Source organism: Zonotrichia albicollis, chromosome Z, assembly GCF_047830755.1.
Source record: "Zonotrichia albicollis isolate bZonAlb1 chromosome Z, bZonAlb1.hap1, whole genome shotgun sequence".
Classification (NCBI taxonomy): domain Eukaryota; kingdom Metazoa; phylum Chordata; class Aves; order Passeriformes; family Passerellidae; genus Zonotrichia; species Zonotrichia albicollis.
The window spans coordinates 19,985,607-20,003,479 of record NC_133860.1 but is presented as its reverse complement, the minus strand read 5'-3'; the positions used below and the strand labels follow the sequence as shown (position 1 = coordinate 20,003,479).

Here is a 17,873-nt window from a genome sequence, read left to right as displayed (position 1 = left end):
TGCTTTTCATCAAAATCCTCATGCTCTCATTTAGTTTATGACCAATTTGTGCAACACTGACTGTGATCATTTGCCTATGAATGAAATTATTAAAACTGAATTAAGACCTTTAATAGCTGGCCCAGAATACAGGAAATGCAAAAAATATTTTATCCATCCAGACATATGTCTTAATATTTCAGTCAGCTGTTTTAATGGCTTAGATAGCAATTTAACTATTTGTAAGTATATCATTAGCTATAATGACCCTCAAGACCAAGATATACTGTAATTTGGTTCCCAAATAAAACATGCAAGTAAATATAAAAAAGGACATGTAGAGCTAGCAAAGAAAGTGTGTGTGTTGGCAGGGATCTGGTCTCAATTAATAGGTAGTCAAATCATTACTATACTGCTATCATATTCAAATGAGTTTATATTGATAGACTGTCTTCCTACAAAAAGTATTTCAGCAAGACAAAAATGTTACTCTGGCAGATGCTGTATCTTCAGGTACTTCAACCTAAGGATTTTATCTTCTTTTCTTTGGGAACAGGACCCTGATTTTTCCTGACCCTGTCTTCAGAGTAACAAAGGCAAAGAAACTGAAGCAATATGGTGCAAACCAGAGCGAGGGCAGAGCTGGATTTTTGCTCTTCCTAGGACTGCAAAAATGGCATTTCACTTCTTTGCAGTGGATGGGTGTTTAGTGTCTCTAGAGCAGTGGGACTGGGAATGGCTGATTCTTATTTCATTTCATAGGGTACTTACAGCAGCTTTTTTCTACTTAGCATTTAAGCTCTGAACCAGTTATATAGTTTCCTACATTTTTGTGTGTGTTATTGACACTTAAGGCAATATGCAGTAGCGTAAACATCTACTTACACTTGAATTTTGTGACTGTGCAACACCTAGTACAGTCTCAGGTTGACTGACATGTGATTCTACAATAACATCAATTATAATAAGAGGCTTAACTGGGGAGCTCCCTAATGACTTCCCCTGATGGCAGAGTAGCAAAGGTCAGAGTGCAACTTACAGAGAAGTGGAATCTGATTTTTCCCTTACTGTTTGTGAAAATGGCAACAATCTAGTAACCATTTTACTGTCTCATCAGCAACTTTTACTCTTGCTAAACCTTTGTACTGTGTTATTCATAAATAAACCTTTAGAATTAATAAAATTAATAAATTCTTTAGAATCAAAAATGATGTTTTAGGGGATTAAAAGTGGAGTAGTTTGAGATACACAAAGGGTTAGCCATAAGCCAGGGCACTTTTTGTCTTGCATCAAATGATAGTCCTAGCACAGGAGTGATTAATGCAATGCTTCATTTGCTGGGTTAATGATATCCTGCCTGGTCTACAGACAGTCTGAAATGGTATTGTCTGTATTCTACTTCACACTAAGGTCAGCCAGAATATAATTATATCAATGATATTTCCCTGTAGACTTCTGGCCTTTTATAGGATTGATGCCAAGGTTACTCAATAGTTTACCAAGCTTTAAATAGTCTCGTGTCTTCATTGTCCAAGTTCATTATGTATTACAGCCTTAAAGACAGTCTGTGCTCTGTGACTACTGCAAATGCCAAGGTTCCAATGACAACTGAGTGGAGCAAGAACATCCTGTTATTATGGTTTTGAATTGTGAAATTGACTTGGGAGAGTTTTTGTATTTGTTTCTGTATGCTAAGGCAATCTCACTTTTTTTAAAGCTTTTTAATTGCCTATTTTGCTTTTAATGTATTTGCCGTGTTTCAGGGATTAATGACAATGCCTTAGGATGTATCTCCATGAAATATGTCAAATAGCATTACTGCTGTGCTAACTTTAATGCAAATGATTCTCTCTCAGGGGACCTTGTAGAAGGATATTGCCTTAGATACTGGAATTTGTATGCCGCAGAAACTACACCAAACAAATAAGGGCTGTCAGGGTTCTGGTTTGAAAGAGCTGGGTTAGAACAAAAGAGCCCAAGTTATTAGGATTCAAAACACAGAGAGCTTTAGTGGTATACTGGCAATACATGAGATTTGTCCAGAGCACAGACATTTCAGGCTGTATATACACAAAGGTCATGCCTGGGCAAACAAATAATTACTATTCTTTAAAGTTGTGTTCTGATCTTAAAACAAAAGGCATGGTGAATAAATTCTGCAGCTTGAATCTGCCCAAAGTTGAGTTACTGTTCTGTTTTTTCCACATCTTTGCCTGCTTTTATTCCCAATCACCAGCATGTGCTTGCTTCTTCTGCATGTCTGGTGCTGGCTTTGGCACACTTCAGTCCTCTCTGAGCCAGTTTAATTTATCATAAGAGCAGAAAATAAATCCGGGGGGGGGGAAAGTCTGTGTGGGTTTGACTGTTTTTATGAGTCAGGTCTTCTCCCAGAAAGGTCTGGTGAGCAACAGAGCCACAAAGAGGGTAAAACATACACAGTGACAGAAAAGAGAGATGGGGCAAAAGAGGTGGAAAGTGGGAAAATAAGGAGGGCAAGGGGAGAACTTTCTGTTTGCAGATGCAGCTAGCCACTGCATCTGCTCAAGAGCCAGTGAACCACCCCCTTGCCCAGACTCTTCTGGTTTCTCTTCATCCTAGACTAGCAGATAGTGCTCACTGCTTCAAAGGGCTCCCCTGGACAGGACTGTGGCATTCAAATGCACCATATTATCTTAGCAACCAGTTGCCTAGACATGCCTGATTTAGCTGTTCATTGAAGGTGAACATTTATCTTTCATTGCTACTGTTACTGATACTCCCTCCTGAGACATTCTACCTTCAGGCTGACAAAAACTTCAGATTCAGATCATCTGTCTGGGGAGACGACAGCAAACAAAGTATAGCTAATAAACATGAGAGGGATTTTTCAATGGTCTTCATCACCAAGGGTTGGGAGAAAGACTGGATGCGCTCTGAGTTCTTCTCAGCCTGAAAATCTTGTCCACAGAGCTCACAGGGGTCAAGGGCTTCTGCACAAGCTCTTCTGAGAACTCACCTGCCAGCTGTGTGCAGAAGCAGCAGTGCTGTGTCTGCAGCAGAGCTGCATGCTCTTGTGTGTCCAGCAACACCACACCTACATAAAACAGGTGAATTTATTGAACCAGAGGGCTGATATCATGATTTTAGTACTTAAAATATGCTAACACAGAACGAGTAAAATGAAACAGACTAGAGCGAAGGTATTATTCCATCTGTGCTAATAGTGACACAGAACCACACACAGCATATAAAAGTATGCATTAGAGGTTAAACTACAGGGAGGACTGCAGACACTGTTCTAAGCAATTGCTCCTCAGGCCCAAACAAAGCAAATTTTTCAAAAGAATCCAATGATTTCAATTTTGACTGTTTTTTTCTTGTATTTTTCTACATTGTTTACCCTAAGTTTAATTCCTACAGTTTAATAAATTCATAAGGTGCTCTATATGACTGCCTGAGAGAGCAGTATCTCACACTGATAACCCAGATCTCTTCTGGCCTGAGGTCTTTGTGCTTTTTAAAATATCATCTCTTTCTGGTTTCTCTGTAGAGTGAATAGAATGTCAAATATCAACCATTAGCAACCTTGCCCATGCTTTTATATTTCTAGTTCTTTCTGAATCAGTGAATATATTCTAGACTTATTATTGTAACTAGCTGAAAAGCTAAAATCCCTCAAGCACCAAACCTTGAACAAAATCTTTCATCAAAGTCCATTAGTCTCCCTCTGAAAATTTCCAAGTATCTTGAAATTAAAACCTTTATAATGTTTTCCAATAAGCAGAACAAAGTCTCCTTTCCTATAAAGGAGAGTTGGGGAACAAAAGGAAGGCAGGACTTCAAAGAAACAGATCTTATTAGGATATGTTTTTGAACTACAGCATTTTTAGGACCAGCTGAAATTCATTTTCATTTTCTCACCTTACTTGAGAAGTCACTAATTAACCCTAAATGCTACTGTGAAACTTCCTGGAATAAGCTTTGGTGGATATCTTCCACCTGGAAACAAAGTTCAACAGATAAAGTAAGGTTTTGCAGACTTTCATAGAGGCAACAGAGATGCAGCGCTTTGTGTAGAAACAGAAGCGACACAGCCTTGACTCCAGCTCTCCCTCATTCTGGACTGGCTGTGCATACAACCACCATCAGACTGTGATAATTGAAAACATGTACCAGTAATAAGAAAGGGATAATGCTGTTGCAGAGATTCACCTGAGCCCAGCGAAGTTTAGATGTGCTCAACATTTGCTATTTTTTTGAGAACAAGCTTATAAGCGTAGTGAATTATTCTGGTTTCTCTCTGTACTGGCAGTTCAGTTAAAAGGAGCAAGACTGAAGCACAGGGTCACTGTGACCATATTACCGATGTACTTTTTTATTTCCAGATATGAAATTCTCAGAAAACTTCTTCCCATCCAGCCATTCGTAATTTTTTAAAAATTTTTTTAAAAGTAATTTTTTATGTAACAGTTTTGATTAGTTGGAGTTATATAAAATAGAAAATGCTTTATCTGAGAGTGGAGACCATGTCAGTAAACATCCCTCAAAGAAACTTCATTTCTGGGGATTAGACTTGTCCCTACTTAGCCTGAGAAGACATCCCATTTTGTGCTTATTTGGCTGAAAGACCATCATGAAAGTAATAAAAAATATGGTGTTTTTAATATAGGTGGGGGCTCTGTAGAACTTCTAATAGCTATAAAAAAGTATTCAGCAAACAGCAATCTCCAAACTTTTCAGAGCTAGCAAATAACTTTTGAGATTTTTATAAATTATTTTTTAAAAAGAGATAAATATTAATAATTTCAATGAGAGAATGTAAATTATAAGTTTTCTGATAGCAACAGACAAGGAAGCCTCTTAATTCATCCTTTGTAGGGCCTCATGGCCAGAGAGGTACACAATTCTGCTCATTTATTGCTGAATAGATACTTGGTCTTCTGAGACAGTAGTGAAAGCAGGTGCTCTGTTTTTTGCTGGGGTAGAGTTAATCTTTTCTCAGTGGCTAGTACAGGGCTGTTTTGGATTTGTGCTGAACACAGGGTTGACAATACAAAGATGTTTGTATTAGTGCTGAGCAGGGAGTGCATACAGCCAAGGCCCTTTCTGCTTTTCCTACTGACATGCTGGCAAGGTCGCTGGGGCTTGTGGGAGGCTGGGAAGAGGCACAGCTGGAACAGCTGAGCCAAGGAATATTCCAGACCATATGACATCATGCTCAGTACATAAAGAGGGGAGAAGGAGGTGGTACTGGGGAACATTTGGAGTGATGATGTTTGTCTTCACAAGACATAGCCATTATGTGTGAGGGGGCTCTTCTCTCCTGGAGATGGCTGAACACCGGCCTGATCATGAGTAGCTATGAAAGTATTCCTTATTTAGCTTTGCTTGTTTGCACAGCATTTCCCCAGTTAAACCCTCTTTATCTCAGCCCATGAGACTGCAGGCTTCCACCCTTCAAATTCTCTCTTCAGTCCCACTGCTGTAGGGTGAGAAAGCAGCTGCATGGGGCTTAGTTGCCAGCTGGGCTTTAAGCTGGGACAGGGAAACACTTCCATGTAAAAGCATGCGTCGTCCATGAGAAAGGTACCCTGAGAAAGGTTGGTGGTCAGTTTTGCACTGAGGTCAATTACAAACTTGTAAAATGGTCGAGACATGGAGCAGAAAAAGTAAATTACTGATATTGTTACTGGGAGAACTACCATATTTATTCTGCTGTTAAAATATAATAAGTAGGCTTAGACTTGTCACAGTTTTGTGACCTTTACACAGTGCAACATTCAGACATTTTTTCCTATTTGGGCAGACACTTTTTTGGCTACATATCTTCCTAATGTATATTCAAGCTCTGCTCAAAACTGTGCAATTAGTTAACAAGGACTAACTAAATGGATAACCCAAATCTGAAACTGTACATATTGGTGTATTCTCCACCATCTGCCAGAGAAGTTGAGTTTGCCCTGCGTCATCTGGAAGACTGTATATGTGTTTGTTAGTCTAATCTAGGTCTTGTGGCCACAGGATTGAAAGTTCTATTTTGTGATCAAAAAGGAAAAAGTTCAAAAAGCTCCATTTCTTTTCTGTGTCCTCTTTACACACATTAATAAGGTTAGGCACTATTTTGTCTTCTATTTTTGGTAAAGTGAATTAGTGTAAGAGGGAAATTGTACATGGGCATTAGGGGAATTCCCTGGTGGAGCCAGTATGCCTCAGTTCCAGTAAATGCAAAGCTGAAAATGCCTGATCCAGGGAAAATATTCCAGAATAAACAGAAGATAGTATTTGTAACTGCAAAGTTGAGCTGACCTTTGTTAGCAATTCATTTGTACTTAGGGAAGGTTCTCAGCCAGTGAAAATAATAAAATGCAACAGTGATTTTGAAAAAGGAAAGTGAACTTAGGAATAAGCCTTTATCTTCAGTAAACATAAAACTCAAATTTGTCTGTTCCACTGCAAAGCCTTTTTTTTTTTTACAGCTTGTGTCTCACATCCAGAAATGAAAAGCAACCCCCACAAATTCATACAAGGTAAAGAGTGTTAAAAAAGTGACAGATTTTTATACTTTAAAGTGAGCTTATTCTCGAGTATTAGATCTAAAGTAAAACTTGAAACTTATAAACAATAAATATTTGTGAGAAATGAATTTTTTCCAAAAGACAATCAGATACCTTATATTTTGTGGACAGCTTTGCATTTACTCACATAGGTGGACACTTCTAACTGCAATATACATGGAAAACTTGAAAATTTACCATGTGGTTGCTGTAGCAGTTCCTTTAACACTAATACGTGCCAAACCGGGATGAGTCCTGTAAAACTAAATTATCTATTTACCTTGGGAGACAGAAAGCATTGTAAAAAGGCATGTCTCTGTATTTCTCCAGCATTTCCAGGAAGATAATATCAAGTCATGTTCTAAGGAATGGGTGATGAGAAGTAAATTCATTCACGTTTAGTAAAATCAAGACTATTATGAAAGATAGTCATTCACATATGCACTTAGAGCATAGCTGAGAAACACAAGAAGGGAATGTAATACCAAATACATACCGAGCCAAGCATTTAAATCCATGTAAAAAGTGAGAAAATTGGGAGAGTAAAATAGCTGAAGACTTTTACTCCCAACACTTCTGCAGGAAAGAGAAGTTTTTTTCCCAACCAGTTGAGACTGTATTTTCCCAAAGATTATGCCCATGTGTCATTCATACAGAACATTTGGAAATATAAAAGAATTGACATTGTAAGTTATGTTTAGACATTCGGCTTCCAAGTTAGCAAATTTCAACCATAATGCCTGGGCTTAGGTATAGGCTGTGTCTAGCTATAAGTGAGACAAGTTTTGATATTTTTTAGTAGGAAAAGAAAGGAAAGAAAACATTTTTAGAACAGCTAAGTGTGTACCATCTGTGTATGTGTCTGCACAGAAAGACACACACAAGTACCACAGATTATTCTGAGTTGGAAAGGACCCACAACGATGATTAAGCCCAGCTCTTATCCCATACAGGGATCAAAACCACAACTTTGGTGTTATTAGCACAATGCTCTGAGCTACTGAGCTAATCTCAGGATCATGACTAGGTAACATTTGCTTTTCAGTTATATAATTAGTATTCATTTTCAATAAATAAGTCTTTTGGGTTTAATAGAATAACTCCAAAAATGCAATTCAGAGACTTATATAACACAGGAAAAGGATGGATGTTTAAAATGAAGGTCTGTCACTGGACATGTAAGAAAGGGGACATAGCACTTATTTGGTCAGCCACCACAAGAAAAAAACTACCACTACGAGAAAAGTAGACACAGTTTGAAAGTAGAATTAATGAAGATCTGACCTTTTTTTCCCAAGTATAAAATTGGTCAAATGCATTTTTCTGAGAAAATTACAGCCTTAGAGGTTAGAGATACAGTTATGTCTCTATAGTTAGAGGCCTTTTATGAAATCACAGCATGACAGAAGTACAGCTGGAAGAAACCTCAGAAGGTCATCCAGCTTATTTGCCTTCCCACGAAAAGATCCACCAAATTGATGCCATTTCAGACAACCATTTGACCAGCCTTTTCTCAAAAATTCCAGAACCATCTGAAGGAAAATTAAGTCCCGTACTTTGCAGTCTGTACTGGAACAAACATTTTCCTCACAACTCACTGAAATATTTTGTGCTGCAATGCAAAAGGCATGTGGTTCGAAGCTAGGCATTTCCACCTGGAATGTGATTCAGACTACAATACCAGATGGTGGTTGCTCAAATGCTTTTTGTACCTCCTCAATGAAAATTTTGCTCCAGTCTTGTGTGTGCATACATTTTTGCATGAATAATGCAACAAAGTTTTAAGACAACAGTGTCAAGCAAAGCAAGATCAAGAAAGGTTGTTTTTAATCAAAATAGTACCAACAAGAACATTTTGTTGCTATAGAACTGATAAATAAATGGCTGTCACCTTGAAAAGGAACTTCTGGCTTTCTCCCATGCACCCTGTTTGGTGCTCAGCCTGAACTGCCATCCAACCACCTCTATAAACAGGGAAACTCCCTCTGAGAATTTGGTGCAACAAAGCCCCACAACCTTGTAGTGTATCTAAGCATAAGATTAAACAGAAAGCAAAAAAATTCAAAACTAAACAAAAACAGAACCAAAACAACCAAACAAACAAACAAAAAATAGGGTCATTTTAAAATTCTGGATTTTCTGAATTCTGTTGCACTGTGTAGCAAGCATGTCCCAGGCTTGTTCCTACCTCTGCTGAGAAGAGATATGCTCTCCCTGTTCCCCTAGACAGATGGAACAGGAAAGATTCTAGTGTGGTTTCTAGTGGGGAAGAAACCAGGATCTCCCCCTGCAACGACTCTAAGATAAAGGTTAAAGGCAGCTGAGGAAATGAGCAGGGAGCTCCTCCTGCTGTGTTTGTGATGGTAGTTGCCATCACAAATGGCTTTTGCCACGATCTACAAGTATTAGTGCTACTCCCAAGGTGGTCTGAAGGCTATTTCCTAGTCTCTCTCTCTCTGAGGCTGAGGAGTGGCAATAGAATAACAGAATGGTTTGGGTTGGAAGGGACCTTAAAGATCATCTAGTTCCACCCACCTGCTACGGGCATGGACACGTTCCACTAGATCAGCCCCATAGTATTGAACACTTGCATGGATGGGGCACACACAGCTTCTCTGGGCAAGGTACCTGTCCCAGCGTATCTCTGCTCTGACAGTAAATAATATCTTACTAATACCTAATCTTAACCTGCCTTTCTTCAGCTTAAGGCTATCCCTCCTTGTCCTACCACTACATGCCCTTGTAAAAAGTCTCCCTTCATCCTACTTGTAAGTACCCTTTAGGTACAACCATAGAATTGTAAGTAAAAAATAATGAGTTGTTAAAATTTTTTATCACTTCCAGTATTTTAACAAGCAATTTCAGAAGTTAATGTCAGCTGTTTAATTTTCTTGTATTCCTTTTCATCCTAAAAAAAAATAAAGACTTTTCTATTATGCTTATTAGTTTCTTAGCAGGATACAACAGACTTATTCATAAGCACTGTTTGCTAAATTTTTTTGTTATTGTCATAAAGATGTAAGAATTGTACAGATAATATTCATTAATATTTCAATTTATTAACCTAATATACTGTTACTGTTTGAGAGTTTTTTAGTAGAAAGGTTTAACTTGAACTCTACTGTCATCTTGTGGTGACCAATGTTTCTGGTTCAAACTCACATACAAAAGTTTTCAAACTGAAGAATCTGGATATCCTAGCTGCTTCTGCCTGCTAGGAAACAAATAATTCGTGTCTTCTCCATAAATTCCAACCAAGACATTTACCTCTGCAAATTAGAATGATAACCAGACACAAAGGCAACCAAACCAACCCTCATGAAAATGTTTTCCTTGAATTCCTCAGTTTTCTTGTGGCATTCCTGAGATGCTGTTACATATATTAAAGTGTTTGATATTCAGGAGGATACCAAAAGACATGGCTTTGATCTATGAGACCACACTAAGAAAAAGACTTCAGTTTGACTGCACCATAGATGATAATTGAAGATAATATTTAGGGCTGACTAGCTTCAAACATCTATATTTGAAGGTTGCATTGTCACTATTCCCATCTCTTTAACTTGTCCCTGCTTGAGCAAAGGGTGCTACACGTGCACAAACGAGTGATACCACATGAAGACATTAGACAGAACTTGCTTGGATATAAGCTGCTCATTTGTTACACACTAGTCCTTTCAGCAGTTCAAGTTCAGTAAAACCAGTTCAACTCCTCTGTTTTGTGTCACATCACAGGGTGTGGCTGTACTGCACCCCACTGATGGTGTGATGTAGTACCATGATATCAAACCTGAGCAAAACAAATGCCACTGAGGTTACTTGTTGTCCGGTTTATCTCGGCTGTTTGAGGGGCCTGTGAAGGCCCGAGGTGGCCTTGGGGCAGCCCGCGTATCGAAGAACGAGAAGAGGCTTCAGTTCTTCTTTCGGTTTTTATGTTTATTAATTGTTTATCTAAAAGATGTTCTTTCAGCCGAACAGAGATCTGCTCAGCAGTCAGCCATGAGCACACTGTCTGCCCTCCCGGGCAGCCACGTATCTTTATACCCATTGTTACGTGTACAATATTTATCATTTTTCCCCAATACCATTTATTCTTATAACTGGGTGCACTCTCAGTAATAACCAATCCAAGAGTGCCACCGTGGCCAAAGAAGATGGAGGAGAAGAGGAAGAAGAAGAAGGACAGGACACACCCCAATTCCTCCATCTTACTCCTCTAAACCCCCCTGTACATAAATCCTAAACCCTGTGTCTCACCCTCTAATTAACTAATCTCTTTGCCATTCACCCTGGTGAAGCCCTCATCCTTGTCGTCTCCTGTGTAGGACCAAAGTCCAGCCACCAGACACTTCTGGCAACATTCCAGGACTCCCGAACCCCCCAAGGTGGTCTCGGTGGCTCAGCATCTCAGGACTGAGATCTTGAGATCCGACAACTTGTGGCTCACACACCCCTTCCTCTATAATACCTAGCCAGCCCTGGTTCTGGTCTCCCTGTCCTTGAACTAGACTTAACTCTAAGGCTTATTTCTAAAAGCATATCTATTTTTTACTTTAGTGTTTTAACTCCAACCAGATCAGCCAGGCTGTGGAACATGGTGCAGAATATGGTATTTAATAAACCCTAGCCTAGAAGATTAATAGGATCACTGTTTGCTGGCACAATAAAGGATTTTTTCCATCAACAGACCTGTCTGGACCAAAATTGCTGTACGGAAGCTGTGACGGGTTATCAGCTGCAGCGACAGACTCCCGTTTCCTACATCAAAAAGACAGTTCTGAAATCCAGACATGTCACCTTCTAAATTTTTGATTACTTCCTATGCAACAAAGAAACAGCACGAATTAGTCAGTGCTGAATTTAGACTGGTGCCATTCAGCAGCTGCCAGTGCATGAGCCTGTGGGTTCTGAGCAATAAGCAACGAACTCTGTGCTCCCCTGTGAACTTCACACAGGCTAAGAAGACCTTAAGACCTTCTGGAGCAGTACTGGGTCAGCCACAGCTCTGCCCATTCCCTACCCTAAAAGTATTCCTGAATACTAAAGAGAAATGCATGACAATACCAACAGTCTTTCTTTCTGAATAGGTTTGAAGACATGTAAGTGAATAAGATTATTTTTATCCCACAAAGGACAGGAATAATTCCTGCACATTCTTGCAAGCAGCCAAACCAACAGACTTCCTTTAGAGGCTGTTGCCATGGCACCTGTCCAATGTCCATGCCATCTTCCAGATTTCTGGGATTTAGTGAGAAAGAAAGAGCAAAGGACGCACTAGATAAAAGGCACACAGCAAGGATGCTGGGAGAAATATGTCTTCAGTTAAGCCTGTACAATGTATTCATACTATTTAAGTGGTTTGTTTTGTTTTTTTTTTTTTTTTTTCCTGAATGGTATTTCATCCACAGAACACAGTGATTTCTATTCTGATTTCTGGTAAGGAGGATGGAATTGCTATAAAATATCTTAATTGAGTCAAGTCAGAGTAAAGTTAATTTTACCTAAATTCAGCTACCTATGTGCCCAGCCTAATGGGCCTGCCTAGTTCTCTCTTAGAATTCATGGAAGAAGGGTTCCTCCCAAGGATCATTTCTTCACCCTCCTTCAGACACCTAATTTAATATGGGATGATTTACCATTTGGAACCCATCTCTCCTTTTTAACTACTGCAGGACCATGGATAGAGTAAATGTCTGGATTTCATGTGAGGTAAAATTAATACAGGCAAGGACTTCTGTTATTTCAGAAAGAGAAATTGCCACCCAAAAATGAGAGAACTGAGTGAATAGCCTGAGCCACACGTTTTTGGGTCTGGAAGCCATGCTGCTGAAGTCAAAATGGCTTTTTCCCCCATCCCCCAACCTTACCAGAGGTCAAAGGCCTCCCACTACATAAATTAGCACCAAAAGAATTCAACAAGGGGCTGGACTCCAAAAGAAATGAGGACAAATCACTATTTAGACAACCATAAGAACATGATTTGTCCAGGAGTGAAAATGCAGCAGGTCAGACACAGCTTTACTAATTGGGGGACTGTGCTGTGGGACTACCCCTTTTTCTGATCAATGAGCTCCATGTCACAGGGGTTCAACTCATTCATAGTGGGAGGGTGGCTCACAGTTTGTTGGCTTATGATGGGCCCAGCCAGCTGTGATTGGGAAAAGCTGCATTTTTAGTCAGTAAACAAGGATTGAAATCTAGCCTACCAGAAAAAGATATTCTTTCATCAAGTACTGTAAGACAAGTTACATAATTCTACCATCAAAGACAAATAAACTGGCTATAGCATCAATATCTGGCTCTGTTTGGGATGACAAGGTAATGATCTGGTAATAAGGTACACATAAATTTCTCCAATTTCCCCTGAAATGAACTCTCTCAAGATAAAATTGTGTATAGACTGTAAGTCTACTGAAGAAGCATAGTAGGCAGGCATGTGAGAATTTAAATAGCAGATTTTCAGAGAATAACAGAACCTGTTGATTTGGAAGGGACCCACAGGAATTATCAACCAATTCTTGGCCCTGCACAAGACTACCTCACACAATGTGTCTAGAGCATTGTCCTGATGCCAATGTCCAAATATTTCTGGGACTCGGCCTAGATACGGTGACCATGTCCCTCTTCTGTGCCCACGATGTCCATTGTAACACTTGATCTCAGGCAGACTGTGTAGCTCCATGGAGGGGTCTGGGGGAGGGCATGGACAAACAGAGAGTGCAGGACAGCCCGTTCTTCAAGGCAGCTTACTTTGAAAGTCGTGTATTACAGGCAGGAGTACCCTGTGCCTGAATTTTACTCATAAAAACTCACCCATTAGACCTTATTGCTCTCTACAACTACTGAAAGGAAGGTGTAGTGAGGTGAAGGCTGGTCTCTTCTGTGCTTACACAGAGGAGAACAAAAAATGGTGTGAAACTGAGAGATGGGAGATTCATGTTAAAAATTTTGTCACTGCTCGGGTTGCCAGAAATTGGTTACCAGGAAGGTGGTGGAATCGCTGTCCCTGGAGGGGTTCAATAGGCGTCTGTGTTTGGCATTGGGTGATGTAGTTTACGGGCTTAGGGTTACAGGCATAGCGCTGGGCGGACGAGTGGACTGTATGGCTTTGTAGATCTCCAAAATCGGTGAGTCTGTGATTCTGTAAAAGTAACTCCAACTGTGGCTGCGAGCAGGGTCAGGACTTGGAGCTGAGCCACTCGCGTGGCACCGCGACCGCTGCTACAGAGCTGCACCCCCGAGGTGCCCCGCTCCGTGCCCGCAGTGCCGGCGGTGCCCGGCCGGGCTCTGCGCCCGCCAAGCGCCTCCGACACGGGACCCGGCCCGGGCCCGCCAGGCGCCCCTCACACCAGATCCGGCCCGGCCCGCCAGGCGCCCCTCACACCGGGCCGAGTCCGTGCTCGCCAGCCGCCCTTCACACCGGGCCCGGTCCGTGCTCGCCAGCCGCCCTTCACACCGGGCCCGGTCCGTGCTCGCCAGCCGCCCTTCACACCGGGCCCGGTCCGTGCTCGCCCGCCACTCCGCAGAGCAGGCCCGGGCTCTGCTCGCCAGGCGCCCCGCACACCACACCCGGGCCGGGCCCGCCCAAGGGGCCGCCCCCGGAAGCGGTCGCGGGGCCGTGGCGGAAGCGGGGAGGAGCGCGGCCTCTTTGGTGCTGGCGGCCGGCGAAGATGGTGAGTGCTGCGCTCGCTCTCGGGACATCGGCCGCCATCCGCCGTCATCCGCCGCCGCGCCGGGCCGGGGGCGCCGCGGGGGCAGGCCGGGCCGCGAGGAGAGGCCCCGCGCTGTGCCGCGGCCGGGCTGGGCGGCGGGGCTGGGGCTGGGGCTGGGGCCGGGGCCGGGGCCGGGGGCTGGGGGCTGGGGGCTGGCGGCGGGCGCGGCTGCCGGGCAGGGCAGGGAGGCCGTGGTGCGGTGTGGGGCCGCGAACGCTCCGGCGACTCCGGCTTCGTACCTGCTGCCGCCGTGGCCGAGCAGCCGGGCGGTAAAGTAGCAGGGGGGGTTTCGCTCCCCAAGGGTGAGTGTGCGGCTGCTACATGTGAAGAGAGTCACTTTTCGTCGGGAGAGAGCAGCTTGCTGCTTTAGGGTGATGGGTGTGGGGAGGGGGGAGCCCATGTAAGCGCGCTGTGGCTCCGTTCTATATCAGCACAGGGGCGGGGGCACATAAGGAATGGCGGCAACGGGTCCTGAAAATGGAGGCTGCTCGTAGTTCAAACTGAGTTGTGGCTTAAGAGCTGAATGTTCCTCCGACGTGTTTATATGACTCGGTTTGCGCTCGGTTTTTTAAGGCTTGTTCTTTTAGTTTTGTGACTCGGACGTGTTAGTGATATTTCCATGTCTTGAAATGCTTTTTAGACGAAGGGTACCTCGTCGTTTGGTAAGCGACGAAATAAGACACATACCCTGTGTCGTCGATGTGGGTCCAAGGCATACCATCTGCAAAAGTCGACCTGTGGGAAATGTGGTTACCCTGCTAAGCGTAAGAGAAAGTGTAAGTAACAAACTTTTAACTGGCTCTAGTTTAAAAAATCGTGTTTCTTCTTCAGTAGTTGGACTTGTTTTCCAGTCAAGGAGGAAAACTTTTTGCAGTTTCATTTTGCATTTTGGAGCTTTGTTGAAGTTAACGATGATTTAACTATATGCCAGCTAATCTGCAGTATTACTCCATAGAAAATGATTTAAATTATAGTTTTTGGGGTTTTTTTGTCAGCTTGAATAATTGTACCATACAAATGTAAGATGCAACCAAAATTATTTGGTACAGTTAAATAACAGTGACTTACGTATTTTAGATAACTGGAGTGCAAAGGCCAAAAGACGCAACACCACTGGTACTGGTCGCATGAGGCACCTGAAAAAGGTCTACCGTCGGTTCAGGTATAACGCTTTATTGCCATCTAGCATGCTGTGAAATCCTGCATAGACACTATTTAATGACAAAATTCGCCACTCGAAGTTAACATTTTAATTTTGTTTTAGTACCACTTAATGGAGTACAGTCTTCTTAAATATGTCATGAAATAATGTGCATTGTATAGTTGTCTGCATTTTATCCTCCCTTGAGGAGAAAAAAACTTTTCTGGTAAGACAAAAGATGTGCAAAAAGTTCCAGTGTTTATAGTGAATGAAGGTAGTATAGGACGTATATGTTATTGTAGTAAGAAGCTCACTTTTAAAAATTATTTGTGTGGTATTTTGTTCATTTGTGATTCATTTAAATAGATGGTTACACCAAAAGGTTTATTGAGATAAGTCTCAAAATGCACTCCAGTCCCCATTTGCTCACTCAGAAAAAAGTTCAGGACAGGAATAACGTCTCGTCCCTCTTTATTTAGAGTTCAGTCAGCATTAATTAGTTATTACATCAGATCTTGAGTTGCAAGTTGAGTTAAGGTGAGTTGTACTTGGGAGGTATTGGGGGTGTTATATGATTCCCATTTACTATGAATCCCATGGAATTCTGTAGCTTCTGGTCCACGGCACAAGCATGCTATATTAAAGGTATCATGTAATTCAGGAGTGATGTCATCAAAATGTAGATTGGTTTTATTAGCAAAAGGTAAGAGATTTTTAAGTCTCAGTTGTGGGTGTGGTTGAGGGATCAATTTGTTTTGGTTGGCTCATTCTTTTCCAGTTGCAGCCATAAAACACCTTCCAGTTTGCAGCTGTTGCTTGCTTTCCACCTGAGTGTTGCTCAGTGAGAAATGTCATCCAAAATCAAGCTCAGGGCTGAAGAGTGTGGTTGGAGTCATAGAGGATTTTTGTAAGAAATAGACTTCAGAAACAGGACCTCTTTAGCCACATTAGGAGTGTGTACTAAGATGTGCTTTCAGTAGATGAGCTATATTTGCAGGGTTCACTGAGGTAATGAAATCTTCCAGTTTCAAGAGGTCAGATTTACTTCAGCAGACAAGAATGAAAACCATACAGCTTATTCAAAACAATTTTTAATAATGTGTTTTTTTTAAAAAAGGTCTGAACGGGTGAACTCTGTTGTGATTTCAGTGCATTACTGAGATAAATTGAAAAAAGCTAGTGAGCTTCATGTAAAACATGAGTGTCAGAAAATAATCTGGAGCAGGAATCAACTTTTTAAAAAGTAGTAACCATATTTCTATTTGCAGGAATGGATTCCGTGAGGGAACCACACCGAAGCCCAAGAGAGCAGCTGTTGCAGCCTCCAGTTCATCTTAAAGACTCATCTATTTGTTAAAATAAATGGTCTTAACCAGAAAATCTGTCACCTTTTTTTACATACTTTTACATACTCACTGCAATGTAGTATTCATGAAAATACATAATTACTTTTAACACAAATTCTGAACTGATTCATTTAAAACAATCCTTTAATTGAGTCTTCATTAGGTAGTATCTTTGTCTTGAAAACGACCATAATCTCTGCACTGAACTGAAAAAAAAGCTTGTATGTATTACTCAAAGGAGGTCTGCAGGTAGAGAGGTGGAATATTGGTACTGTGGATTTGCCCTGTGTTCTTCTGATCTCAGTATGCTGTAGCACAGAGAGCCCGAATTTTGTTTTGAAGATAGTAACTATAATAGTAGTTACTGTGTAACTATAGTTATGTGCTGTGCTGGGAGGCGTTAGAGAGGGATTTTCAGTGCTGTTCTTTTCTCACTGCTCTGTGGTACTTGAAAGCCTACAGAGGTATTACTTACTGTGTGCATCGCTACTGCTTGGGCAAAAAGAAACTCACAAGTGTGGAGCTTGTGTACTGCAGATACAGGGGTTTGGCGATCTGCTGTGAGTAGGACAAAATTGCCTGAATGGCCTGATGGGGTTGGTATGGAAAGCTTGATACACAGATCTGAGTTAATAGTGTTTTGTAAATAGTAATACCAGACAGTGAGTCGCTTTGACTTACATAAAGATTATAGATAAATTAATTTGTACCCTGCATTGTGTGTTACTGGCATTCAAACTTGCACTGAGAAAGAGATTATAAGGTGCTGCTATGCCAGTTTGGGGAATTGCAGTAGTTACTGTCAGGGTTTAGAGGACTTTCAGATTGCCTCACAGAGACAATACTAGAAACTAAAAAGCTTGAGATGCTTTAAGCTTCTGAGGCTGTTCTCACTGCTCTTAGTTTTGTCATGAACTTCACGAAGCAGAGTATTGCTTTGTCTCTGTATGATCAGCAGTTACTATATCACCTTCAAAATCACAGAAAGTTTCAGCCAGGTGAAGTTGGAGTGCCTGACTGCATTTTCCTATGTTTTAAAATGGAGTTAGAATTTTTGAATAATCCAGCTTATCAACTTTGGCTGTTTCTAAACCAGAAATAATTTGCTGCTGTTCTGTAGCATGTAACAAATAGACTCTACTTGCTCTAGATTCAACTGGTC

General features: G+C 41.4%; 1 protein-coding gene across 1 annotated transcript; it reads left to right on the top strand.

The window, feature by feature from the left end:
* The first annotated feature begins 14,048 nt into the window (after positions 1-14,048).
* RPL37 (ribosomal protein L37) lies at positions 14,049-16,745 on the top strand. Its single transcript, XM_074532732.1, has 4 exons — positions 14,049-14,185; positions 14,865-15,000; positions 15,302-15,386; positions 16,634-16,745. Exons 1-4 carry the CDS (start codon positions 14,183-14,185, stop codon positions 16,701-16,703), a joined length of 294 nt encoding a protein of 97 aa, XP_074388833.1. The 5' UTR covers positions 14,049-14,182; the 3' UTR covers positions 16,704-16,745.
* The last annotated feature ends 1,128 nt before the right edge of the window (positions 16,746-17,873 follow it).

Coding starts and splice junctions, on each gene's coding strand:
- RPL37 (XM_074532732.1), top strand. Junction 15,001..15,301: donor TGCTAAGCGTAAGAGAAAGT/GTAAGTAACAAA, acceptor TACGTATTTTAG/ATAACTGGAGTGCAAAGGCC. Junction 15,387..16,633: donor AAGGTCTACCGTCGGTTCAG/GTATAACGCTTT, acceptor TTCTATTTGCAG/GAATGGATTCCGTGAGGGAA.